The sequence below is a fragment of the Gorilla gorilla genome, chromosome 9 (genome assembly GCF_029281585.2).
Source record: "Gorilla gorilla gorilla isolate KB3781 chromosome 9, NHGRI_mGorGor1-v2.1_pri, whole genome shotgun sequence".
NCBI classification, from domain to species: domain Eukaryota; kingdom Metazoa; phylum Chordata; class Mammalia; order Primates; family Hominidae; genus Gorilla; species Gorilla gorilla.
Window position 1 is genome coordinate 11,954,966 of NC_073233.2, and position 26,377 is coordinate 11,981,342.

Here is a 26,377-nt window from a genome sequence, read left to right on the forward strand (position 1 = left end):
GATCTCGGCTCACTGCAACCTCTGTCTCCTGGGTTCAAGCGATCCTCCTGTCTCAGCCTCCCGAGTAACTGGGATTACAGGCGCCCACCACCATGCCCGGCTAATTTTTGTATTTTTGTAGACAGGGTTTCGACATGTTGGCCAGGCTGGTCTCAAACTCCTGACCTCAAGTGATCCACCCGCCTCAGGCTCCCAAAGTGCTGGGATTACAGGTGTAAGCCACTGCGCCCGTCCTGACTCACGCAACTTCTGCTTCAGGTAAGCAGATTTAGGCTGTTTATTCTGTGTTTACCTGTCTGTACATTTTGGGGTGGCAGTTTTTTTCCTGTGACTTTATCTGATGAGACTTAGGAAAGTCATTGATTTTTAGTTGGTTTAGCCTTTTTTTCCTTTTCTTTCTTCTTTTTTTTTTTTTTGTTGAGACTGAGTCTCACTCTGTCGTCCAGGCTGGAGTGCGGCGGCGGGATCTCGGCTCACTGCAACCTCCGCCTCCTGGGTTCTATGGATTCTCCTGCCTCAACCTCCCAAGTAACTCTGACTACAGGCGCGCGCCACTGCACCCAGCTAAGCTTTTGTATTTTTAGTAGAGACGGGGTTTCACCATGTTGGCCAGATTGGTCTCGAATTCCTTGGCCAGACTGGTCTCTAACTCCTGAACTCGTGATCCGCCCGCCTCAGCCTCCTATAGTGCTGGGATTACAGGCGTGAGCCACTGCGTCCAGCCAAGCTTTTTTTCTCTTGTGAGGGTTGGAGTAATGAGTCTCAAGCTCTTTACATGTTGGAACTAAAACTGGAAGTTCCTGGTATTCTTTTCTACTTCTGTAGTAATTCTCTTTCTTTGGAAATCACTTTCTCTGTCTGCCCAGCTAAGTCTCCATTTTTCAGGTTATGGGTGCACATTATGCCTTACAGTGGGAGGGTCAGAAGTACTGTCATGGGCTCCCTCTGCAATGGTGTTTGTCAGTGTTCTCTTCCTCCAGATTAGCTTCTTCTTTCCATTATGTGAGAGGCTCTGGTAGTCCTCAGGAATGAAGCAAAGCCTGTTCTGCTCCTACAGTGAGATAGCAAGGCAAAAGCTGCTGTGCAGTGTTCACATAGTATATATGGTAGAGTCCCTGTGTCTTTTGGCATTTTTGTTGCCAACTATCCTTTCTCTGCTTCTAAACTAGTAAAGCAGTTACTGTTCTGGTCCCAGCTTTACTAGAATATTTTTAGTCCCCATATCTTGGTGACCTTTGGTGGGGGAAGGGATTCCAAGTTAGATACAGGCAGTTTCTCTGTGTGTAGACACACATTCCTATCTGCAGCACTCATCCATAGCAACTGGAGGAAATCCAGTTCTATCCATTTTCCTTTAACCCCTGCATCCCAGTCACCCCTTTATTGCAATGCCCGAGGCTCTGGATCACTACAGGCTGCTGTACTCTCTTAAATTCCAGGTAACTCTTTTGGGATATTTATGACTTTCATTTTCAGGGCTTTGGGACCTGGGAGAATGGTGTGAGTAAAGCCAGAGGGATCTGAGAAGACAGATACTTTACTCCTGCACTGGTGTCTCTAGATAATTTCCCAGCTGGCTCTCTCTTCCTGTGTAAACAAGCCTTGAGGATATGACCCTTGCCAACTCTTGTTAGCCACTCCTCTGTTTACATAGAGCTCTAAGTACATGCCCATGGAAATAGCTGCATATTCTTGAATGACTAAACTTGCTCATTTTTCTGTCCAGGTCATTTCTGCTATCCAGAAGCATAGCTCAGCTGAGAGTGAGGCACCAGAAGAATGCCTAAGAGTTTCCAAAAGTGGTGATTTTTCTACCATTAATATATTATATGTTGGTAGTATGAAAGGAGAATAAATCTTGGAGCTTCAAAATCACTAGGCCAAATAGAAAAGTCAAGCTGGGAACTGCTTAGGGCAAACCTGCCTCCCATTCTATTCAAAGTCATCCCTCTGCTCACTGACATAAATGCATATCTGATTGACTCCTTTGAAAAGGCCAATCGGAAACTCAAAAGAATGCAACAGGTTGTCCTTCACCAACCTGTGACCTGGAAGCCCCCTCCCTGCTTGAGTTGTCCTGCCTTTTCAGATGGAAACAATGTACATCTCACATTTATTGATTGATGTCTCATGTCTCTCTAAAATGTATACAACCAAGTTGTGCTCTGATCACCTTGGGCACATGTTGTCAGGACCTCCTGAGGCTGTCAGGGACACATGTCTTCAACCTTGGTAAAATAAACTTTCTAAATTATCTGAGATCTGTCTCAGATTTTCGGGGTTCAGACTAGACAGTTGTTAAGAAAATAACAAAAAGACATTAAAGACATAGCATAGTTGCATGTCCATTGAACTCAGAGAAATGAGTTTTTTAAAAAGGAAAAAACTCAGCTGGGCGCAGTGGCTCACACCTGTAATCCCAGGACTTCGGGAGACCGAGGCAAGCAGATCATGAGGTCAAGAGTTTGAGACCATCCTGGCCAACATGGTGAAACCCTGCCTCTATTAAAAATACAAAAAATTAGCCGGGCGTTGTGGCAGGCGCCTGTAGTCCCGGCAACTTGGGAGGCTGAGGAAGGAGAATGGCGTGAACCCGGGAGGCGGAGCTTGTAGTGAGCCGAGATCGCGCCACTGCACTCCAGCCTGGGCGACAGAGCGAGACTACCTCTCAAAAAAAAAAAAAGAAAAAAAGAAAAATTAGCTGGACGTGGTGGCGCATGCCTGTAATCCCAGCTACTCAGGAGGCTGAGCTAGGAGAATCGAACCTGGGAGGCTGAGGTTGCGGTGAGCCAAGATCATGCCATTGCACTCCAGTCTGGGCGACAAGAGCGAAACTCCATCTCAAACAAACAAACAAACAAACAAAAAAACCGGAAAAAACTCAAGTGAACAAAATGAATGATGAAAAATTGAATGTCATCCACACAGAACTGATGGGCTAAGGTAATATACACATCTCAACACATGCTTTAACAAATCTGTCTGATGCTTTACTATTGTAAATGAAAGAGTATCTGAGAAAACTCTCAATCAATTTAGGAAGTTTATTTTGCCAAGGTTAAGGATGCACCCATGACAGCCTCAGGAGGTCCTGACAACATGTACCCAAGGTGGTCAGGGCACAGCTTGGTTTTATACATTTGAGGGAGATGTGAGACATCAATCAATATATGTCCGCAGAGGCAGGACAACTGAGTCCGGGAGGGGGTTTCCAGGTCATAGGTAGATAAAAGACAAACAGGTTGCATTAAGCAATAGGGCAAAGGAAGTAACCAGATATTCGTTTATCTCACCTGAGCAAAGGGGTGACTTTGAGTTCTGTCTGGAGCTTTTTTTTTTTTTTTTTATCTTAGTAGCTGTCTTTTTTTGGAATAGAATGGGAGCCAGGTTTGCCCTAACCAGTTCTCAACCTGACTTTTCCCTTTGGCTTAGTGATTTTTGGGTCCCGAGATTTTCTTCCCTTTTACACTATCTAAATGTATTAGTTACCAATATTGAAATAAGGAAAAGAAATCTGAAAGTATTAGGTTGGTACAAAAGTAATCGCGGTTCTTGCTATTATAATACTTTTATTTATTTTGTTTATTTTTATTTTTTATTTTTTGAGACAGAGTCTTGCTCTGACACCCAGGCTGGAGTGCAGTGGTGCGATCTCGGCTCACTGCAACCTCCGCCTCCCGGGTTCAAGCAATTATCCTGCCTCAGCCTCCTGAGTAGCTGGGATTACAGGCGCATGCCACCATGCTCGGCTAATTTTTTTTTTTTTTTTTGTAATTTTAGTAGAGACGGGGGTTTCACCATGTTAGCCAGGGTGGTCTCGAACTCCTGACCTTGTGATCTGCCCACCTCAACCTCCCAAAGTTCTGGGATTACAGGCGTGAGCCACCACAGTTGGCTTTGTAATACTTTTAATTTCAAAAGCCGCAATTACTTTTGCACTAACCTGATAGTAATTGACTCCCTTAAAAGTAGTCAAAGCATATTCCCAAGGTATTGGATAGTGGATACATTTTTATGGGAAAGTTGTTAAACTTCCAACAAGTTTATAATTGTCCTTGATCACCATGCATGAGTCAGATGGAAAGGGCAAAAATGAAAATTGTACCTTGTCAGGTGGTTTCCAAAGGTGGCACCTTTTATTATGTAATGTGCTCTACAGGAGGTAGACTACGATTGTTTTGATGCATACAGCACAGAAAATGAATCTATCAACTTATATTCCTCATGAAAATGGAGCATGCTGTTTGTGGAGGCACAATCTGGGGTCATCCTGTGACCAAACGAGTGGCAACTCTTGTTCAAGTTTCCTCCTTGTTCGGTTTGATTTCAAGGTTACCTCAGTTTCAAAGCAGCCCTTTCTGTCCAGGGCACAAAACTCCTGATTTACTACTTACAACTAGTGGTTCTCAGCCTCAGATTCGCGTAAAAATTACCTGGAAGACTTTTCATTTTTAAATAACGTTACTGATATATATGTTATATGCAATAATATGCACCCATTTACTGTGCACAGTTTGATGAGTTTTGAAAACGTTTTACCCCTTTTAAAGATTTAGAGCATTTCCAACACTCCCAAAAGTTCCCCAGGTCCTTTGTAGCCAACTTTTCTCAGCACCATCCACCTCTCCGCCACCCATCCTCCATCTCCTAGCGGGTGACATGGTACTTTGGTAGGTAGCACGCAAGTGGATCGTTGGAGCTGAAGGATAATTCAAATTGGTAAACTGATTCGAGGGACCATGTGCAACCATGAAAGTGGTAGGAGAAGGGGAGTTGGGTGTTTAGCTGGCCTGGGAGGCAGGGAAGGTTAAAACAGGGCTTTTCAAACACAGCACTATTGATGTTTTGGAATGGATCATTCTTTGCTGTGGGAGCTGCCCCATACATTGTAGAATGCTTAGCAGCATCTGTGACCTGTACCCACTAAGATGCCAGTAGCATTCCCCTAGTTAACAACCAAATATCTCTTCAGACATTGCCAAATGTGCCATCTAGTGCAAATCCTCCATTCTGCCCTCGAGAATCACTGGATTAAGAGCATTACCTTCTGTCCAGAGGCTCTAAAGGACTACACAGCTCATTTCACCTAGACGCTTCTTCCCCTTTTCTCTTCCTGACAGCCCCAAAAATTTCACTTTCATTTCTCAGGCAGTTCCTCCTCGGGAGGGAGGGACTTCTTCACACAGAGGAACCTCATTTGTTGAATGAATCCTGACCACACCCACCCTGGCTTTTCTTCACCTCTTCAACCAGGAGCCGAGATTTCTGTTGCTCTGAAGGTGTGTGGGGAGGTTTGTGGGGGGTAGATGGTATGAGACTCCAGGAGAAAAGTTCTCAATGAAGTGAGGGGAATTTGATTTATGGCCCCAAGTCTCCCCTGCTCTGTCGGGAGCAGAGGCTAGCTTGCAGGCTTCCTGCTTTGAGTGCACACTGATAGCAGCCTAGAGTCTGGGGAGGGACAGCCTTGAAAGCAGTGTTAAAGAGGCAGAAGGCCGCCTTTGTTTTCTGGGGTGTCTTTTTTTCCTCCAGGCTGAATCTATTTCCATTCCCTTCCTATTGTATAATTTTGATTTTCTACCTTGCAAAGGAAACAACTCTCTCTCTCTCTTTTTCTCTCTCAAAGAGATGAACAGAAGATCTCTTATTTTCCACCTCCTACTCCCTCCTCAAAAGAGAAGTTGGTGAAAGGAGGTCTCTGTTTTCCAAGTGTGTGCAGGGCTTAGCTCCTAGTATGTGGCGTCAGATAGAATGGAGCCATGGGAGCATGGCCAGGGGTTGAAGCGGGTTCTTTTGCTGCCCTCCTGGCAACCACTAAGGGGCTTTCTGTGGCCATCCTCACGTATTCTTTAGTCCTTGGCCTCCCTGACAATAGCAGGTTGAGTGATCTGACTGCTGCACACCGCTCTGTTCCCTCTTATCCTATGTCTTTCTGCAGGTCATCTCAGGGCTCTCCTTGCACATCCCTGAACATACCTGTTTACTTTTACTTCAGTAACCCATGTGCCACCAGCGTCTTCACCTGTCTCAGAACTTGCTCCTCATCATTCTTCCTCTTAGACACACCTTGGCATTGATTTGTAACCTCAATTTGTTATTGCTTTTCTTTGCTCACAATTACTTAACAGAAGTTGTTCATTGTGGGCTCAGAAGGAGCCCACAGATTTAATCTTCTTGTTAAGAATTTGACATAGAGTATGTCCTATCTTAAGCTCACTTGTGAGCAATTTGCACCTTGATTGATATGTTACAGATATTCTGACACATGCCATTCTGGCCTCTGTTCTCACCCTTCAGAGTTCACTGTAACTGCCATCCTGTGTCTCTGCCTTACTCCTGGGTAGAATCCATGTCTGCCTACAAACTGACTGTCTCCCAGAGGCATCTAGTCAGGCACAAGACCCAACATATGGGATAAAATTGATTATAAAGCAGGCTGCTAATGTAAAAACGTGCAATTAGCATCCATTTAACATTCAATAAATATGAAATATACATGGAAGCCTACATCCTAATTAGAAAGTGATCACAGACCATATCAATGATTGTTAGCGTACACAAGAAGATGACTAATACTATGGAGTAACATCTTCAAGAAGTTACATTAGGGTAATGACTCTGTAAAGACCTCATGAAGGCCTTGCAACTTTAAATAGTTTTTATGAAAGTTTTAAATAGTTTTCATTGTAAGAACACATTTGAGTAGAATCTTAAGAATGCGAGGAAATTAAAGGCTTTAATGGTTTTTCCCACGGGCTTAAAAGGAGAACAGTGTGGAAGATTAAGATGGGAGTGTGCCTGGAGAGGAATAAAAGGTGAGCTCTGACCAGGCGCGGTGGTTCACGCTTGTAATCCCAGCACTTAGGGAGGACAAGGCGGGAGGATCACCAGAGATCAGGAGTTCAAGACCAGCCTGGCCAATGTGGTGAAACTGTGTCTCTACTAAAAAAATGCAAAAATTAGCCGGGTGTGGTGGCGGACGCCTGTAGTCCCAGCTACTTGGGAGGCTGAGGCGGGAGAATCAGTTGAACCCAGGAGGTGGAGGTTGCAGTGAGCCAAGATCTCGCCATTGTACTCCAGCCTGGGGGAAAAGAGCAAGACTCTGTCTCAAAAGAAAAAAAAAATATATGGTGAGCTCTGAGGATTGAGGCAGTGGGAAGGCATGTGTGATGTGGACCTAACTGGACCATTATGAAGTCTGGCCTCGCTCTGGGTGGCATGGGTTTGAACAGGAGAGTGACATGATTGACATCTGCTTTAAGGTGATCACTCTGTCTACTGATGTAAGAACAGAGATGAGAGCAGAGTGAAGAAGGACAATGATGGGTGGGCACAGTAGCTCACACCTATAATCCCAGCACTGTGGGAGGCCAAGGCAGGTGGATCACCTGAGGTGGATCATGAGTTTGAGACCAGCCTGGCCAACATGGTGAAACTCTCTCTACTAAAAATACAAAAATTAGCTGGGCGTTGTGGCAGGCACCTGTAATCCCAGCTACTCGGGAGGCTGAGGCAAGAGAAGCGCTTGAACCCAGCAAGCAGAGGTTGCAGTGAGCCGAGATCATGCCACCACACTCCAACCTGGGTAACAAGAGCAAAACTCCGTCTCAAAAAAAAAGGAAGGGCAATGATAGTATCAGCAAGACTAGTGGAAGAACAATTTCCTGAATTCAGGTGGTTTCTACCAGAGTGGCGGCAGTTGAGGTGGTTGGAAACTAATTTGAAAAAAAACTCTTTCAGCATATTCTCATGAAGTAACAGACAGAAAAAGACATTAGGGATTGCTTAATGAAAATGATTCTATGTTAAAAAATAACTTCTTGGAGATATATTGACCAGAACACTACAGCTCTTGGGGAGAGAGTCATTAATGTGGTATAGATTGGGCCCTGGACTCTAAGGAGTAGCTGAAGCAAGAACTCAGTGCACAGAGGAATGGGGAGGAGACGTTACAATGTTTCTGAGCTCTCAGGGCCTCTGGATGTCAAAACAGGCTCTACTTTCCTTATTGGCAGTTTCTGACCAAGAATCCAGAAGAAGTGTCTAGGATATTGTCTAGAAACTTCAAAAGACATCCTCCCCTAAAAGTCACTCTTACAGACACTCTCATTTTACTATCTACCTGCAGAGAGACTTAAAGTTTGCATTATCATATCCAGATGTTAGGAGTCCAGATGTTAGGAGAAGACTCAAATGAAGGGTATAATCACCTGGCAGCTATGGTAACCAGGTAACCTGGGAGTTCTGTCAGGCCAATGGCACTCATGTTCCCTTCTCTACCTCCCTGACTGCTGCTGGGCTTGAGCCACACTGGGAAGTGGTGGGGTCATTTCTCACACGTGGGACCGTGGTTACTCTGCACTTTTCTCATTCTTTTGCCATTATGGTGGCAGCAACTTTGGCATCAACATGCATCCTCACTGTGAACATGAAGTCACAGCCCGTGGCAGAATGCATGTTCTACTACTTCCTCTCCTGGAGCCCCCCGGTATTTCTAACTATTGGTTGGATACTGATTGGAATAAAAGATAACAAAGAACCCCACATCTGTGGTTGGCTCATGGCTTTAGCCATAAACAGGGGTGAATATTATCATATCATATAAACTCCTTGTCTTACTAGTCATCAGATCCTGGTCTGACCAATGGTCATTGTGGCCAGGGGCTACCAGTATATCCCTTTTGTATGATTTTTAGTATCTGTACCATTGGCTGGATGACACTTGCCAGCCAACTTTCAGCTTTTTTTCCTCCTTAAGGTCTTCTGATGGATGGTTAGAGGAGTAGACAGGTCTCGAGGCCTGGGTTTATCTCCATACAGCTTTTATTGTACCCCATCCTTTTGCCAAGCGTGGGAAAGATTCCTAGGTTGTCACACATCACAGATCTTTCTTTCACTATCAAACCTGTTCAATTATATTCATTTCCTAGCACTGTTGTAACCAATTATCACAAACTAGATGACTTAAAACAACAGGAATTTGTATCACAGCTCAGGAGCCCAGAAGTCCAAAACCAAGATGGCAGCAAACTTGATTTTTTTTCAGAAGGCTCTATGTGAAAATCGGTTCTATTCCTCTCTCCTAGCTTCTGGTGGTTTCTAGCAAACCTCGGCATTCTTTGGCTTATATCTGTGCTATTCCCATCTCTGCCTCTATTGTCACATGGCTTTCTTTCCCGTGTGTCTGTATGTCTTCTCCTCTTATAAAAACACAGGTCAAGGCCGGGTGCAGTGGCTCACACCTGTAATCCCGGCACTTTGGGAGGCCGAGACAGGTGGATCACCTGAGGTCAGGAGTTCAAGACCAGCCTGGCCAACATGGTGAAACCCCGTCTCTACTAAAAATCTAAAAATTAGTTGGGCGTGGTGGCATACACCTGTAATCCCAGCTACTCAGGAGACTGAGGCAGGAGAATCGCTTGAACCTGGGAGGCGGGGGTTGCAGTGAGCTGAGATTGTACCATTGCATTCCAGCCTGGGCAACAGAGCGAAACTCTATCTCAAAAAAAACCAAAAACTACAGGTCATTGAATTTAGGGCCTGTCTTTATCCAGTATGACCTCATCTTAACTTGATTACACCTGCAAAGATGTGATTTTCAAATAAGGTCACATTCACATAAGTGAACAATTTTTGTGGAGGGTATAAATCTATCTACTAGAACAAGTATCAAAACGTTACTGCCTACTGAGAGCCACCCTTTTTCCCTTTGCCTCACAGTTTCTTGTCTAACTGACCTCAGGTTCTGAGAATTGGCATTGTATCATCATGCCACTACCCTGTGGTACACCCTCTGGCTGACCACAAGCAATAATTGCAGGTTTGTTTTGCCATTTGCACTCATGCAGCTTAACTCCACAGGGGGAGTACAGGACAGGAGATATAGCATGCAGACAGGGCCGCTTCAGGTGAGCTCTCCGTGAGGATTCTTTTGTTTTGTTTTGTTTTTTGAGACAGAGTCTCGCTCTGTCGTCCGGGCTGGAGTGCAGTGGTGCGATCTCGGCTCACTGGAAGCTCTGCCTCCCGGGTTCACGCCATTCTCCTGCCTTAGCCTCCCGAGTAGCTGGGACTACAGGCACCCGCCGCCACCCCTGGCTAATTTTTGTATTTTTAGTAGAGATCGGGTTTCACCTTGTTAGCCAGGATGGTCTTGATCTCCTGACCTCGTGATCCGCCTGCCTCGGCCTCCCAAAGTGCTGAGATTACAGGCGTGAGCCACCGCGCCCGGCCTCAGTGAGGATTCTTACGGTGATACAAGACCATGTGACCATGTGGATGTGTGTGAAACTAACGTAGCTTAGGTAAATCTTACATCAATGGATTGATTCCCTTGTAAAGACCATGAACATAGCTTCCAGGGCCCTACAGAGAATATTTTGTTACAAGAGTCTCAATCCTCTTACGGAAAATGAGGTCTGTGCTTACCAAAAATAATAAAAATAAAATAATATACCAGGGGATGGTGATGGCGATGTGTTTTTTATAGGAAGAAAGGACTTAAGCCTAATGATAACCTTTTTTTCCCCCACATGTCTAGTCTGACTTCCAATCTTATTTCCTTTACCTTACCCTACTTCCCACCCTCATCTGCTTCTCTCTGTTTCCTCTGTTAACTTGTCCTGCATCCTCCCATCCCTGCCCCCACCTCCTATTCATTGGAAAGAGACTGTCACTTTTACTTCATTTAGGAAGTGTCACATATCCAGGTTCCTCTAGGCTCATGTGATGCCAAGGCCTAGGGCTTTTTGCATACCAGCCACACATTTAAAAACTTTCGAAGATGTTATGATGCTATGTCCTCCATGAACGGGGCATTCACTTACATGATTCCTTCTGCCTCAAATATTTGTTTTCTTTCTCATTCTGTATTCCTTTCTCATTATTCAGCTTTCATTAAACTCTTACTTATCCAAGCAAGATATCTTGGATAGTTCTCTATTTAGCACATTATTTGATCTTCTAAAAACCTATACCTCTCTATGATGGTGTTTTTTACACCTACCATTTTACATTTTATGAATGATTATATAATTAGCTTCTATCTTCTTTAGGTGACTGTTTACTTTATTCTGGCTAATACCATCTGTTCATACTCAACTTTGGATTTTAATCCATTTCCTGAATTTTAATCACGGAAGATAATATGTCTTCAGTGAGAATTTCCAAAATAAACACATGAATAATTGGCATTAAATTAGTGGATGTGGATTTAACACAGACAGAACTTCATTGCTCCTAAATGTGGTCTCCCCTTATGTGTTGGGACATCTCTCTCATGGCCAACAGCCATCTCCTTGGTATTTCTATTCCTCGATGATCTGACATTGGTATGAATCTGTGATCTATGTGTAATTCAGCTGGTTACACCCCTCCCCCAACAAATACACACCTTTGGGTTCCTATCAACTTCTGTAACATCCTTCAGGCCAAGAAGAAATCCTACCATCTACAAACACAAGACCCCCCAGAAATTCCCAACTTATGTGGTTTCCTCCATTTCTACACTCTCATAACCCTGGATCCCAATCTACTTCTTTCAGGCTTTACCTCTGCTTTTCTTTGTTTAAATAAGTGGAGTAGCATGGAGACCTCTGAAAGAGAACTCTGAGGGTATTATGTTCACTCCAATTCTACCTATTGAATTGGGTGATCTTTGTAAATCATTTAATTTTATTTATTCATCTGAAGAAAGGGAGTACTCTTATTTCTCAAGAATTTTGGAAGGAGGAACAAACAGGCCAAAGCAATTTTTAAATTGTAACTGGTAATGAAATCTCCATATTGTGGTCATTGCTGTTTCTGTCGGTATCTCTGGAAAGTCTGTGAGGGCATGGGAGGATTTTGTGTGGGTAGATGTGTTAGGAGGCGAGCACTTCTTCACTGGAAACCACATCTGGGGTTCTAAAGTTCAGCTATTGAAGAATTTCCAAATAATGGAAGGAAGATAATGAAACAATTATAAAGTTTTAGTCATCTATGGAGAGACAGGGAAGTTTTTTTTATATATGTTTATCAAACATTGTGCTTCTCTGTGTTCTAAACACTGAGGCTATAGCAGTAAAAAGACAAAAGTGCCTAATCTACGTGTAGATTATATTTTAGAAAGAAGAGGTGGACATTTAAAAATAGATAATGATAATAAAAGAAAGATGGCAAATGTACACTGAATGATGAGTTTGTGGTTGTGCTGTACTTAAGTTTGTCTTAGCAGGCCCTTCTGATGAAGGGACATGTAAGGAGAAAGTTGAAAAAAGTATAAACGAAAGTCATGCAAATAGCAACAGGATGGTAATTCTAGGCTGAGTAATGAACAAGTGCAAAAGCCTTGAGGCATTAACAGCTCGCCCAGACCACTTTCAGCCATTTTTGGTTTCTCTTCCTCATCTTCTTTGTTCTTTGATATTGCAGTCTCGGCCAGTCTTTGATGTGTGTGCAATTAGAATGCTTTTTATTTGTACCATTCTTATACCATCCCCTTTCAATCTTCTCAGCCATCCAGGGGTCTTTAACCAGAAGAGAGAGGAGAGCCTCAGGAGTTAGGACCAGAAGAAGCCAGGGAAGCAGTGCAATGGCTTCAAAAATCTTGCTTAACGTACAAGAGGAGGTGACCTGTCCCATCTGCCTGGAGCTGTTGACAGAACCCTTGAGTCTAGACTGTGGCCACAGCCTCTGCCGAGCCTGCATCACTGTGAGCAACAAGGAGGCAGTGACCAGCGCGGGAGGAAAAAGCAGCTGTCCTGTGTGTGGTATCAGTTACTCATTTGAACATCTACAGGCTAATCAGCATCTGGCCAACATAGTGGAGAGACTCAAGGAGGTCAAGTTGAGCCCAGACAATGGGAAGAAGAGAGATCTCTGTGATCATCATGGAGAGAAACTCCTACTCTTCTGTAAGGAGGATAGGAAAGTCATTTGCTGGCTTTGTGAGCGGTCTCAGGAGCACCGTGGTCACCACACAGTCCTCACGGAGGAAGTATTCAAGGAATGTCAGGTAGGGCCCTAGATGGAGGGAGATGGGGCAGAAGATGGTAGTTGGCGGAAAATCTCACCTTTTCGTCCTTCTTTTTTTTTTTTTTTTTTGAGACAGAGTCTCACTCTGTCGCCCAGGCTGGAGTGCAGTGGCGTGCTCTCGGCTCACTGCAACCTCTGCCCTCTGAGTTCAAGCAATTTTCCTGCCTCAGCCTCCCAAGTAGCTGGGATTACAGGCGCCTGCCACCGGGCCCGGCTAATTTTTTTTTATTTTTTATTTTTAGTAGAGACGGGATTTCACCATCTTGGCCAGGCTGGTCTTGAACTCCTAATCTTGTGATCCACCCACCTCGGCCTCCCAAAGTGCTGGGATTACAGGTGTGAGCCACCATGCCCGGCCTTTTCTTTCTTTCTTTTTTTTTTTTTTGCGAGCAATAAAGCTTTTTAATCACCTGGGTGCAGGCAGACTGAGTCTGAAAAAGGAGTCAGCCCTTTTCATCCTTCTTTACCCCTTGTGGAACCATAATTCTGAGTCCTGTGATCTTCTCCATGTACATCTTTCACACTATGCTCAGCTTCCAATGCCTGGGGTACACTCCTGTGTATTCCTTTCATTTACATAACAGATGATCCTAGAGTACAGTCTCTTAGCCAAGAATGAGAGATTTTTGTCTTGTTTTTTCCTTTTTCATTGTATAAGTGATAAATTCCTTCCCAAAGTTAGCTCTCTTGCTTCTCTAAGCAGGATAATTGCTAAGGAACATTGTGGATTGAACGACGAAAGAGCATTGATAAGAGGAAACGACTTTCTGCAGGGTAAATACTTACTCTAAGGAAAGACAGAATCAGGCTACTCCTTTTGAGGGGTATTGATTTTCATCACAATGAATGAACAATACATTCATCTCCTCAAATTTTTCCCCATGTCATAGATTCTAATCACCAGCTTCACAGTTTCTGTAAATTGCTTTTTTCTGGGATCAACTTGATTTTTTCCCTGTTTGTCCTCTATCCAGATACTAAGAAAGCTTATAGCTTGACTCTAGTGTGATTCCCTTCTCATAGGAGAAACTCCAGGCAGCCCTCAAGAGGCTGAAGAAGGAAGAGGAGGAAGCTGAGAAGCTGGAAGCTGACATCAGAGAAGAGAAAACTTCCTGGAAGGCAAGAGGAGATTCTGAAGGATTTCTGAGACAGGAACCTTGACAGAACCTTAATCCAAGGAGGCCTCGTCCTTTTTATTCCTTGACATTGCATGAGTCCTGAAGCCATTTGATTAGTTCTCTTCTCTGTCCTGTCCCTGTTGGGGGTGGAGGCTAGAAAGTGGACATGTTACAATTACACACGCATACCTGGAACTGAGCACAAAGATAGACTCTATGATGAGGAAGGCTAGCAAATACTGTGTTCCATTGCTCTTTTCCAATGGGGCTCTACTACTTCTGGTGGAAGACACTACATAAAGGACTATGGTTTTCCTCAAGATTCAAATTAGGAGTGTGGTAAGGCAGGCAGTCATGAATATCCAGGAAAGCTATCTAGAAGCTAAGCCTTATGTTTTATATTTTGTCTCAGGGTTGGCCTAGATAAGACAGTTTGAGGTCATTGTTTTGGTAAGTACTGAAAGGAAAATAGTAGGAAAAAATAGCTTCCCTCCAAGTACCTCTATTGCTTCTACTCCCTTGCTGATTTGAACTCCCTGAAAAAAAAATCGATATATAGATAATACAAATATATATATACAGATAATATAAATACACACACACACACACACATATATATATATATATTTCCCTACTGGCTCCTAATCCCTTGCATAATAGGCCCTTAGCCTGACAAACTTACTACAACTCTCTCTTGTCCATCCTTGCAGTATCAGGTACAAACTGAGAGACAAAGGATACAAACAGAATTTGATCAGCTTAGAAGCATCCTAAATAATGAGGAGCAGAGAGAGCTGCAAAGATTGGAAGAAGAAGAAAAGAAGACGCTGGATAAGTTTGCAGAGGCTGAGGATGAGCTAGTTCAGCAGAAGCAGTTGGTGAGAGAGCTCATCTCAGATGTGGAGTGTCGGAGTCAGTGGTCAACAATGGAGCTGCTGCAGGTAAGAAGGTTCGCTCAATCTGAGATTCTGGGAACACAGTTCCCTCCTGTGTCCTTGCGTTCTCATCCTGGTGGTGACACTAAGGGGTTTCTTTGGCCTTGCAGTGCCGCCTTGTCGTCCATTCTAGATGTCATGGACATGAATGACATTTTTATTAATTTATGAAGTAAGGGAATACATTTTACCTTGCAGAAAAGATCCATTATATCTAGTTATAGTCTCTAGGCCCCTGTTATATGTGATCTAGTGTCAAGCATTCATCAGACTTCTCTTTACTCGGGTTAGTCACAGGTAAACACATGCATTTTCAGGTTTAAGGGCATACACATTTAAGAAATGTGTTCTATTTAAGTTTAAAATATGCTTATTTGTTATGCAAATGTTCCCTGTTAATTTTTTTTTTTTTTTTTTTTTTTTGAGACGGAGTCTGGCTCTGTGTCCCAGGCTGGAGTGCAGTGGTGCGATCTCGGCTCCCTGCAAGCTCCGCCTCCCAGGTTCACGCTATTCTGCCCAGCATCCCGAGTAGCTGGGACTACAGGCACCCACCACCACGTCTGGCTAATTTTTTTTGTATTTTTAGTAAACATGGGATTTCACCGTGCTAGCCAGTATGGTCTTAATCTCCTGACCTCGTGGTCCGCCTGCCTCGGCCTCCCAAAATGCTGGGATTACAGGCCTGACCCACCGCACCCAGCCCCCTGTTACTTTTTTTTAAACATAAAGTGATAGAATATTGAGCCTTTTGGGGAGAAAGATGGACAAATATATAGACAGACAGTCCTCTCCTTTCTTTGCTGAATTTCCAAATATTTCCTTTTTAAGATTTGGAACGAAGCAGGAGAGTAACTGATTTTCATTTGTTGAATTGTTTGCTTTGTCTCTGGTGCTTATATCCCAGCTTTTTTTTAATTCCTTTTTCCTTTTGTCTTCTTTTTTTGTTTAAATTTAAGATTACTCTGGAACAGAGGTTCCTAAATGTATTTTACACTAATTCGTATGGCTATAATAAAAAAAGATGGACAATACCAAGTGTTTGGGAAGATGTGAAGAAATTGAAACCTTCTTGAATTGCTAGTAGAGATGTAAAATAGTAAAGCTACTTAGGAAAAACTGCTTGGCAGTTGCTCAGAAATGTAAAGAGAGTTCTCATGTGGCCTAGCCATTCCATTCCTACCTATATACCTAGAAGAACTGAATACATATATTTGTGCATAAACTTATATATGAAAGTTCACAGCAGTATTGTTCATAAATAAAAACAACTCGTATCTCCTTAATTGATGATTGGATAAGCAAAATGTGTTATATCCAAACAATGTAATATTGTTTAGCTGTGAAAAATAATGAATTAATAATACATGCTATGACATGGATGCACCTTGAAAACATTATAATTGAAAGAAGGCAAACACAAGTTCTTTTTTGTATGATTCCATTTATATGAAAGTCTGTAAGTAGCAAATCCATAATATAGAAACTAGATTAGTGGTTGCCAGGGCTCTGGGGAAGAATAGGAAGTAATTGCTAATTAGTGTACAATTTCTATTTGTAGTGATGAAAATGATCTGGATTTACTGTGCAATGATGGTTGCACTACATTGTGAATATTTTAAAACCTGTTAAATTGTGCACTGTAAAGGGCAAATCTTATGGTATTTGAACTACATCTCAGTAAAAACAAAAACAAAAAGGTTCCGTAGGCCCTTTTTTATGGTTCTTCCTTAAGCTCTTCACAACCCTTTGAATCGCCACCTTCACAAAAGAACACTGTGTTTATGTCATTTGTCCAGGCATTTGTCCTATTTAAGTCAGTCTTAGTTGCTATTTGGTCACTTGGAATTTAAAAAAATATTGGTAGATCAAAAATTATAAATGCTGTGGGATTAACATTTCACTTCTAGATGTTAGCTTCAAAGAATGGCAAATGGAAAACTTAGAAACTTATTCTTTTATCTGAGTAGGGACTTTGGCTATTCCTCTCCAATATGTTAAGATATAATCTGTTGGCAGGGCGCGGTGGCTCACGCCTGTAATCCCAGCACTTTGGGAGGCCGAGGAGGGTGGATCACGAGGTCAGGAGATCGAGATCATCCTGGCTAACACAGTGAAACCCCGTCTCTACTAAAAATACAAAAAATTAGCCGGGCATTTTATAATATACAAAAAATTAGCTGGTGATGGCGGCTGCCTGTAGTCTCAGCTACTCGGGAGGCTGAGGCAGGAGAATGGTGTGAACCCAGGAGGCGGAGCTTGCAGTGAGCCAAGATGGCGCCACTGCACTCCAGCCTGGGCGACAGAGCGAGACTCAGTCAAAAAAAAAAAGATATGTGCTGTTGAATTTGTGGTATGTCTCCTCCACAATCCCATCTCCTGAGAGTCCCTGTAGCAGCTTTCTTTCTATATGGATTCTCATGATGGCGATCGGGATGGATGGTGTTATCAAATATCCATTGTTTGTTTGCTAGAGGGACTGATATTCATTTCGTAAGAGCTACATTCAACACTTACTGCCAAAGAACGATCTAGACAGAAAGACGCTAAACTTGAAAACTGATGCAAAAATTAGATGAGATTTTAGGTTGTTTCCCTTATAAAGGAGATACTTTGATTTTTAATGCTTTCTGTAATAGTTTTATTATATTTGGCCATTTTTATTTTTGAAAGGATGGAATGGTAGGTAGCTAAATGAGGGAAAGAAGATGGCAGTTACTATTATTTAAAATTTTTTTTCCAGGTTTCTTAAAATTTTAGATTCAGGGGGCACATTCAATTCGATGGCATTTAGTACATTCACATTGTTGTGCAACCATTAAGTGTGATCCCTCTCTGGACTTTTTCACCATCCCAAACTGAAACTGTACCCATTAAAAAACAGCTCCCCATTCCCTTTGGTCACCACTGCTCTACTTTGATAACCACTATTCTACTTTCTGTCTCTATGACTTTGCCTATTCTAAGTACCTCATATAAGTGGAATCATAGAATATTTGTCCTACAGGTTTCTTATAAGGGCCTATTGCATAATGCTAGGGTTTGGGCTACATGGTACTCATTATTTTTGTTTCGTCAATATCCATTCCCCGTTTTTCTGGTAATAACACCTGGAATTACTCTTGGAAGAAAGACTAGCATGTCTGTTTCCATCCTTGTACTTGTTTAGACCTGAGAAAATCAGCACTATCAAGAATGAATGAGTTAATTATATGTAAATCAGCGTATCCAATCCTTACATCCCTACCAGCCACACAGTGATTATTTTAAGTTGGACATCTGACCCAATCCTGAATGCTTGGGGGTGACAAAATTGTACTGTCATTGCAGTGAAGGGAAGTTCTCCTTTTTAGCAGAAAATAATATCAGTGAAGATAATTCAAATAAAGAGATTCAAGTTGCTATCAACTAAAATCTGAGAATACAGTCAAAATATAGGGAAGAAATGAGAATTAATAGGCACAGAGAGGCCAGAATTGTGACAGAGGTTTGAGCTTCCAGAGCCATCTGTGACTAAAGTAATACCTCTCTGGCCACAACCCTTACTTTCTTCCCAGTTAAGGCAATTTTAGTTGTTGAACAACAAAACTATGCTAATATAGAGAGCAAAACCATTTATTTGGTTGTACACCAGCTGGTGTCATGAAAGAGTAAAGCCAAATATATTGGTACATCTTGCTCAAAACAAATTAACCCATAGTGGTGATGATGGGGGAATGCAGATGACTAACAGAAGTTAAGGATGGACTGGCTTGATAAAATGTTTTAGTGTCTGGGACAGGGACTGAGTGAATATTGATACCATTTTGACAATACGGCATAAGAAAGGAAACAGTATGGTTGGAGAACAGCTTATGTTTTAGATATTCTTAGTTACTGGTGCCGTTTTTTCTTCTTTGTGGAATGTAGTATTGTACCTGTACAGAATGAAGTCTAGCTGCTTTTTTTCACAGTCCAGTGAGATGCAGACAGACTTGGAAAAGAAGGGAGTTTATTTTTGCAACTGGTTACAGGGAGAAGGTCAGAGTAACTTATCAGACCAACTCAGAGTTACAAAGTTTTTCTTTTCTGGTGCTTATATACATTTTAAGCTCTATGCCTTCACGTGGGAGTGCACCTACATGCAGGAGTGTTTCATTCAATCTATATCTATCTTTAACTAGGGTCTGGGGTCTAGAAAGCTTTCTCTGGAGTCTTGGAAAGTTTCTTAATCTTAAATGGGCCCTGGTACAAGTTGTATGTGTAAGAATGCTTTTATTATTCGATCAGACTTTAGGGTATGAGAAAACCCAGGCAGGGTCTTTAAAGGGTTTGTTTTCGCATTTCAGCCCTGGTACTCAGGCACCAGCTTTTCCAGTTCTTTAATGTTTAACTTACGCATTCATCAAAATTATAGTAAAGGGTTAAGGGAAACTGATTGTTCTGGTTGCTAATGGAAACCTGACCTGCCACAGTATTACAGAAACGTGATTACAGACAAAAGACAATGATTAGATATGTAAAGGTTGACAAAAAACAGCACCTATGTGTGAGCTAAAATTAAGATTGGAGGCTGGGCGCGGTGGCTCACACCTGTAATCCCAGCACTTTGGGAGACCGAGGCGGGCGGATCATGAGGTCAGGAGATCAAGACCATCTTGGCTAACACAGTGAAACCCCGTCTCTACTAAAAATATAAAAAATTAGCCGGGCATGGTGGCACGTGCCTGTAGTCCCAGGTACTTGGGAGGCTGAGGCAGAAGAATCGCTTGAACCGGGGAGGTGGAGGTTGCAGCGAGCCAAGTTCGCACCACTGCACTCCAGCCTGGGTGACAGAGTGAGACTCTATTTCAAAAAAAAAAAAAAAAAGATTGGAAGAGGTTGCCTATAGGCGGTGGATAGAACAGGACTTTTCTGACTGTACATAAGACTATGTCATCTGTAAAAAGAGATAGATTTACTATTTTCTTTCCAATATAGAAGCTTTTTTAAAAATTAGTTTTTATTGGTACTTAATAAGTATACATATTTATAGGGAGATAGATTTTGGCACAGGTATACAATGCATAATAATTACATCAGTACATCAGAGTAAATGATGTATCCATCATCTCAAGCATTTATCATTTGTTTGTGTTGCCAACATTCAGATTATACTATTTTAATTATTTTAAATGCATAATAAATTATTGTTGACTATAGTCACTCTGTTGTGGTATCAAATACTAAATCTTATTCATTCTATCTAACTGCCAACATAGAGCCTTTTATTTGTTTTCTGTGACTAACTGCCCTGACTAGAACCTCCAATACCATGTTAAATAGAAGTAGTGAGAGCAAACATCCTTGTCTTTTCTGATCTTCGGGAAAAAGCATTCAGTTTTTCACCACAAAGTATGATGTTAGCTGTAGGTTTTTCATAGATGTGTTTTATCAGGCTGAGGGACCTCTCTTCTATTCCAAGTTTGTTACCATTCCTGTTTTGTTTTGTTTTTTTATGAAAGTGTGCTGAATTTTGCTGAATGCTTTTTTTCATGTCTATTGAGATCATCATGTGGTTTTCATCCTTTATTTTATTAATATGGTATATTACATCAATTGATTTTTTTTTTATGTTGAACCAACCTTGCATTTCTGGGATAAATTCTACTTGGCCATCAGGTATAATCTTTTTGCTGGATTGCCAGATTTGATTTTCTTGTATTTTTGTTGAAGAATTTTGTATTTATATTTATAAGAGATATTGGTCTATGGTTTTCTTTTCTTGTGATGTCTTTGGTTCTTTTATAGGGTCCTTTATCAGGGTAGGATGAGCCTCATGTAATCAGTTAGGAAGTGTTCCCTGCTCTTCTATATTTTTGAAATAATTTATGAAGTTTTGATATTATTTCTTTTTAAACCTTTAGCAGAATTCGCCAGTGAAGCCATCTGGGTGAGGCCTTTTCTCTGTAGGAAGTCTTTGAATTCCAACTTAATCTCTTAACATGTTTTAGGCCTATTCATATTTTCTATGCGTTCTTTAATGTGTATTGATAGTTTCTGTATTTCTAGGAATTTGTCTGTTTCATTAAGATTATCTAATCTGTTGGCATACAGTTGTTCATCATTTTATAATCCTTTTAATTTCCTTAAGGTCAGTAGTAATATCCCATCTTTCATTCCTGATTTTTTTTCTTGGTGTGTCTAGCTAAATGTTTGCCAATTTTGTTGAGATTTTCATATAACTCACTTCTGATTTTTCCATTTTTTTTCTACTGTTCTTCTTTCTTTCATTAGTCTTACACCAGTCTTTATACACTTTGACTCATGTTTTCTCTTTTCTTTCTAGGACATGAGTGGAATCATGAAATGGTGCGTATGGGTGGCCAGGAGTGGTGCTTGTGAGTTATAAAGAAGTGTTTGTAGCTATTAGAGTTATTTGGTGGTCAATTGGAATAAAAAATCTCCCAGAGTAGTAAAATTTGGATGTATTGTTATCTTAAATTGCTGGTCCCCGATGAGTATTTGAGTGTTCCATAACTATTAATGGACTTGATCCTATGGTAGTAAATTCAGTGGTTGAAGTTCAGAGCTACAGCCAAAAAGGATATTAAGGATGAGAGCTTTTACTGTCAGACTTCGGTGACTTCACTCATTTAATTCATCCTCTGTCCCTGCATCCAGCCCTGGATCTTTTATTTTTATGTGTTTGTCATACACATGGAGGGCCTTGTCAAATCCTAAAATAGGGCATGGAGACAGCTCCTTTATATTTACTTTGCTTACTTAGAAATAGAAGGTACCAGATCATTATGCAAGGTTCTCTTTAGATTTCCAAAAGTAGACTCGAGCCTCAGGACGGTAGCTGTGACTCTGGTGATGATAATTAATCTCTGCCAGTTCACACACGTTAGAAGCTCCTATGGAAAAGTGTAGTCCTTGTTCCTTGTGTCTACCATTGCCAACCCACTTGGAAACATCAAGTTTCTTACAAAGACATAAAATTCTAACCATTTTTAGTTAGGTTGTCAGAACTTCTCCTTTGCCGAGTGTTCGTGTTTCCCAGGAATCTGAAATCTCAAATATGGGCCATTCCACTGCAGTTCAGGCTTTGAACTCAGGCACAGGCTGACAGGATTTCCCTACAGAGCCCCGTATCACAGTCAGGATCTACAGCTCAGACTACTACATCTCTGGCCCCTCCCAGAAGACCCACTGAGATGCAGTGAGTTTTCCACATATCACATACCATTTCTACAGGTAGCAAAGTCTTTTCCTATCTATTGTTTTATCCAATTTTTTATTATTTCCATTAGATATCAAAGGAGGGTTTAATTATTTCATTTTTAAGGAAGAAACTGTGCTTTCAAGAAATGAAGACCTTCTCAAGGTCACCCAGAGGATAAGAGGGAAAGTAGACACAGTCACATTTCTTCTGGATCCAGGGTCCGGCTCTCCCTTCTCCCCCTCCTCAGGCTCAGGGAGAAGGGTTCAAGTGCATCAGTGATGTGAAGGAGATGAAACCAGTGATGTGGGAGGGATGGACACAGGATGAGAGAAGTGGGGGTCAAAAAATTTTTTTCATCCCTAGGAGTGAGATCTGGAGGCTGAAAAAGCCAAAAACGGTTTCCAAGAAACTGAAGACTGTATTCCATGCTCCAGATCTGAGTAGGATGCTGCAAATGTTTAGAGGTGAGGAGAAGCAGACAAAGACTGTGGATGTGGGATTGTTGTGGTGTCAGGTAATAAACTGTCTAGGTGGGATAACTTAAAATTGAGGACAGAAGAGAGGAGGGAGGTCAGAGAATAAGGAATATTCTGTGGTGAAGAGGATGCATTTATATGTAAGGAAAAATGGCTAGGTCTCTGCTTTATCTTTTAATTCACTAGCTCACAGCTTCATGGTATTCCCTTCCCCTGTCCCTACTCTAAAGAATAGATAGGTATCAGTGCTTACTCCTTTGTTTCTAATCAGCATCACTGAATCTTTTATTATTTCAGAACTGACAGCTGTCCGGTGCTACTGGGGTAAGAAAAAGTTAGTCTTTAAATAACTGTTTTCCAATTACCTTTCAGAAGTTTATGGTTTCAATGATATCTTCTGATCTTAGCCTCATGCCTTCTCAGCACCTCCCAAAACATTTGCTAAATACATTTCTCCAGTGTTTTACCCCTCCAATTCATCAGTGCAAGTTTTTCAGTCACTTCCCAAGTTCATTCATCACAATGTCACTAGATAAACCTACTCCATATCTGTCACCTAATCATATATATCACACAGATGATTATATTCATATACATATATATATATATTTTTTTCTTGCAGTGGATGTCACACTGAATTCAGTCAACCTAAATTTGAATCTTGTCCTTTCAGAAGATCAGAGACAAGTGATATCTGTGCCAATTTGGCCTTTTCAGTGTTATAATTATGGTGTCTTGGGATCCCAATATTTCTCCTCTGGGAAACATTACTGGGAAGTGGACGTGTCCAAGAAAACTGCCTGGATCCTGGGGGTATACTGTAGAACATATTCCCGCCATATGAAGTATGTTGTCCGAAGATGTGCAAATCGTCAAAATCTTTACTCCAAATACAGACCTCTATTTGGCTACTGGGTTATAGGGTTACAGAATAAATGTAAGTATGGTGTCTTTGAGGAGTCTTTGTCCTCTGATCCCGAGGTTTTGACTCTCTCCATGGCTGTGCCTCCCTGCCGTGTTGGGGTTTTCCTCGACTATGAAGCAGGCATTGTCTCATTTTTCAATGTCACAAGCCATGGCTCCCTCATTTACAAGTTCTCTAAATGTTGCTTTTCTCAGCCTGTTTATCCATATTTCAATCCTTGGAACTGTCCAGCTCCCATGACTCTATGCCCACCAAGCTCTTGAATTTTCTCATTTCTTCACCTACAACCCTTTGTCTTGACTTATCTCCTGCAGCTGACTCATCTGCAACATTCAGACCATTGCTTCCTTGTGGTTTCCCTTCTTTAGAACTTTTACTCATCCTTGAGATGTACGGTGTATTTGGCTTGAGTTATGAGAGATGCTTATTTATTCATTTACTCTTCTTCATATTTTCAGAGAAAGTTACCTAATCCCTGCTAAAGACACAGCAGTATGGGTATAACATCCTTGCCTTCCCATTTACCCATGTTTCACTTTATCACTGACATGAAGAGGCCGAAAGCCTGCTAGCCACCATCCATGCTACCTAGGTAGTCCATAGGAACCACCCCCATGACCACCACGAACATCAACTAAAGGTTCTTGGAGGGTATGTCAGTGTGTTGCTCAGGATACCCCAGGTACATCAAGGAATCAAGGAGAGGAAAATATGAGCAATATGTGTATTCAGAGTGAAGATTTTATGTCCAGAGTATTTGAGCTCAAACCTTGTCTCTTGTTTTCTAATCATGATGAATACTTTCTCAGTTTCTTTTTCCTGAAATATAAATTGGGATTTAAGACTGTACCTAACTATTAAGATCACTGTGTAAAACTAAGTGTCTCTAAATGTAATGCATCGATTTAGTGTCTGGAACATAATAAATATTTGCTCTCATGATTGCTAAAAAGTGTGAGCTGTAGTAATGTCCTGTGCAATAGTTTTGTGGCCTTCAGAGGAATAGTAGTTGATTTTAATGAAGTCTCATTTTTCAAGTTCCCAGACTCCACTGTTAAGACCACTCCAATTTTAGCTTTGTTTTATAGAACTTTTTATACTGAGAGTGGGACTGTTTTTTTTCTTTTTTATTGTACATATTTAAGATATATATACTATGATGTTTTGATATACACTTACGTGGTAAAGTGATTACTACAGCCAAGTAAATTATACATCCACTGTATATAGTTACCGTGTGTGTGGGGGGGTGGTGGTAAGTGCATTTAAAATCTTTCTTAGCAAATTCCCAGTATACAATACAATATTAACTAGAATCCTTGAAATAGTTGGGATTTTTGTCCTGCCCAAATCTCATGTTGAAATGTGATCCCCAGTGTTGGAGGTGGGGCCTGGTGGGAGGTGATTGGATCATGGGGGCCTCATGGAGGGCCTAGCACCATCCCCATGGTAATGAATACATTCTTGCTGTGAGTTCTTGGGAGATCTGGTTATTTAAGAGTGTGGCACTTCCTCCTGTCTCTGTATTGTTCCCACTCTTGCCAGAGATGTTCCTATTCCTGCTAATGTTAGAATAAAAAGGTGATTATATTTGACAAAAAAAATTTAAGTTAGTACAACAATAAAAAAGTATGATAGGCTGGGTGCCTTGGCTCATGCCGGTAATCCCAGCCAGCACTTTGGGAGGCCGAGAAGAGAGGATCACGCGAGGTCAGGAGTTCAAGACCGGCCTGGCCAAAATTGCAAAACCCTGTCTCTACTAAAAATACAAAAATTAGCTGGACGTGGTGGCGAGCCCCTGTAATCCCACCAACTTGGGAGGCTGAGGCATGAGAATCGCTTGAACCTGGGAGGCAGAGGTTGCAGTGAGCCGAGATCGCACCACTGCACTCCAGCCTGGGCAACAAGAGCAAAACTCTGTCTCAAAAAAAAAAAAAAAAAAAAGTGTGAAAAAAGTGGTTTGTTATATAGATCACCAAAAAATTATGAAACATTGTCATACAATTCAATGCTAGGTTTTAAATCTCTGTAAAATGAATAGGTTAAAATTAACAATCTTACAATCAGGAAGAAGCAGAAAATTCCGTAGAACCACAATAATAAAATGATGTAAACATTATAAAATTATATGTGTTCAAGTGCATAGAATGAGAGTACTTTTGAAGGTCTAATGTTTTGGGTCAGTTCTACGATCAGGAAGAAAAAAAGACAGGCCTACCTTTCCTTCTTCAGAAGAGAGTGGGGACAGAGGAGATTTGATGAGGGTCAAGTCTAGGAAAAGCTTCACTTTTGCTCATTGTATGTTGATTCTCTGGATACATTCCCACCTGTTCTTTGCCCTGATGATGAGACTTTTACCCAGATGTGACAACTGCTCTCTTCATCACATCTAGTCTTCTGGAAAAAAAAAAAATATATATATATATATATAAAAATAGATATAGATATATAAAACATGTATATTAAATGTATATTAATATGTGTATGTATTTATAACATATGTGTAATTTATAATTATATATAATACATATATACATATGTGTAATACACATAAATAGATTATATATGTATAATACATATAAATGTATACATTTTAATATACATGTATATTATATAAATATACATATACACACGTACACACACACATATCCCCAAATACACCAGCCACCCTCATGTTTCTTCCCAGAATTCCAACCACCAGAGGCACAGCTTATCTGGAAATATCATTTTAC

At 41.3% G+C, this 26,377-nt stretch overlaps 1 protein-coding gene across 3 annotated transcripts; it reads left to right on the top strand.

The window, feature by feature from the left end:
- Nucleotides 1-24,597, top strand: TRIM34 (tripartite motif containing 34). 3 transcript variants are annotated; one of them, XM_055355284.2, is made up of 8 exons: nt 1-258; nt 12,489-12,988; nt 14,032-14,127; nt 14,837-15,067; nt 21,366-21,388; nt 22,608-22,708; nt 23,018-23,044; nt 23,343-24,597. In XM_055355284.2, the coding sequence occupies exons 2-8, from the start codon at nt 12,566-12,568 to the stop codon at nt 23,906-23,908; spliced, it is 1,467 nt and encodes a 488-aa protein (XP_055211259.1). In that variant the 5' UTR covers nt 1-258; nt 12,489-12,565; the 3' UTR covers nt 23,909-24,597. The 3 variants fall into 3 exon arrangements, with proteins under 3 accessions (XP_055211259.1, XP_055211258.1, XP_063566690.1); XM_055355283.2 differs by lacking the exon at nt 1-258 and adding an exon at nt 5,205-5,279; XM_063710620.1 differs by lacking the exon at nt 1-258 and adding an exon at nt 5,316-6,812.
- Nucleotides 24,598-26,377: the final 1,780 nt, after the last annotated feature.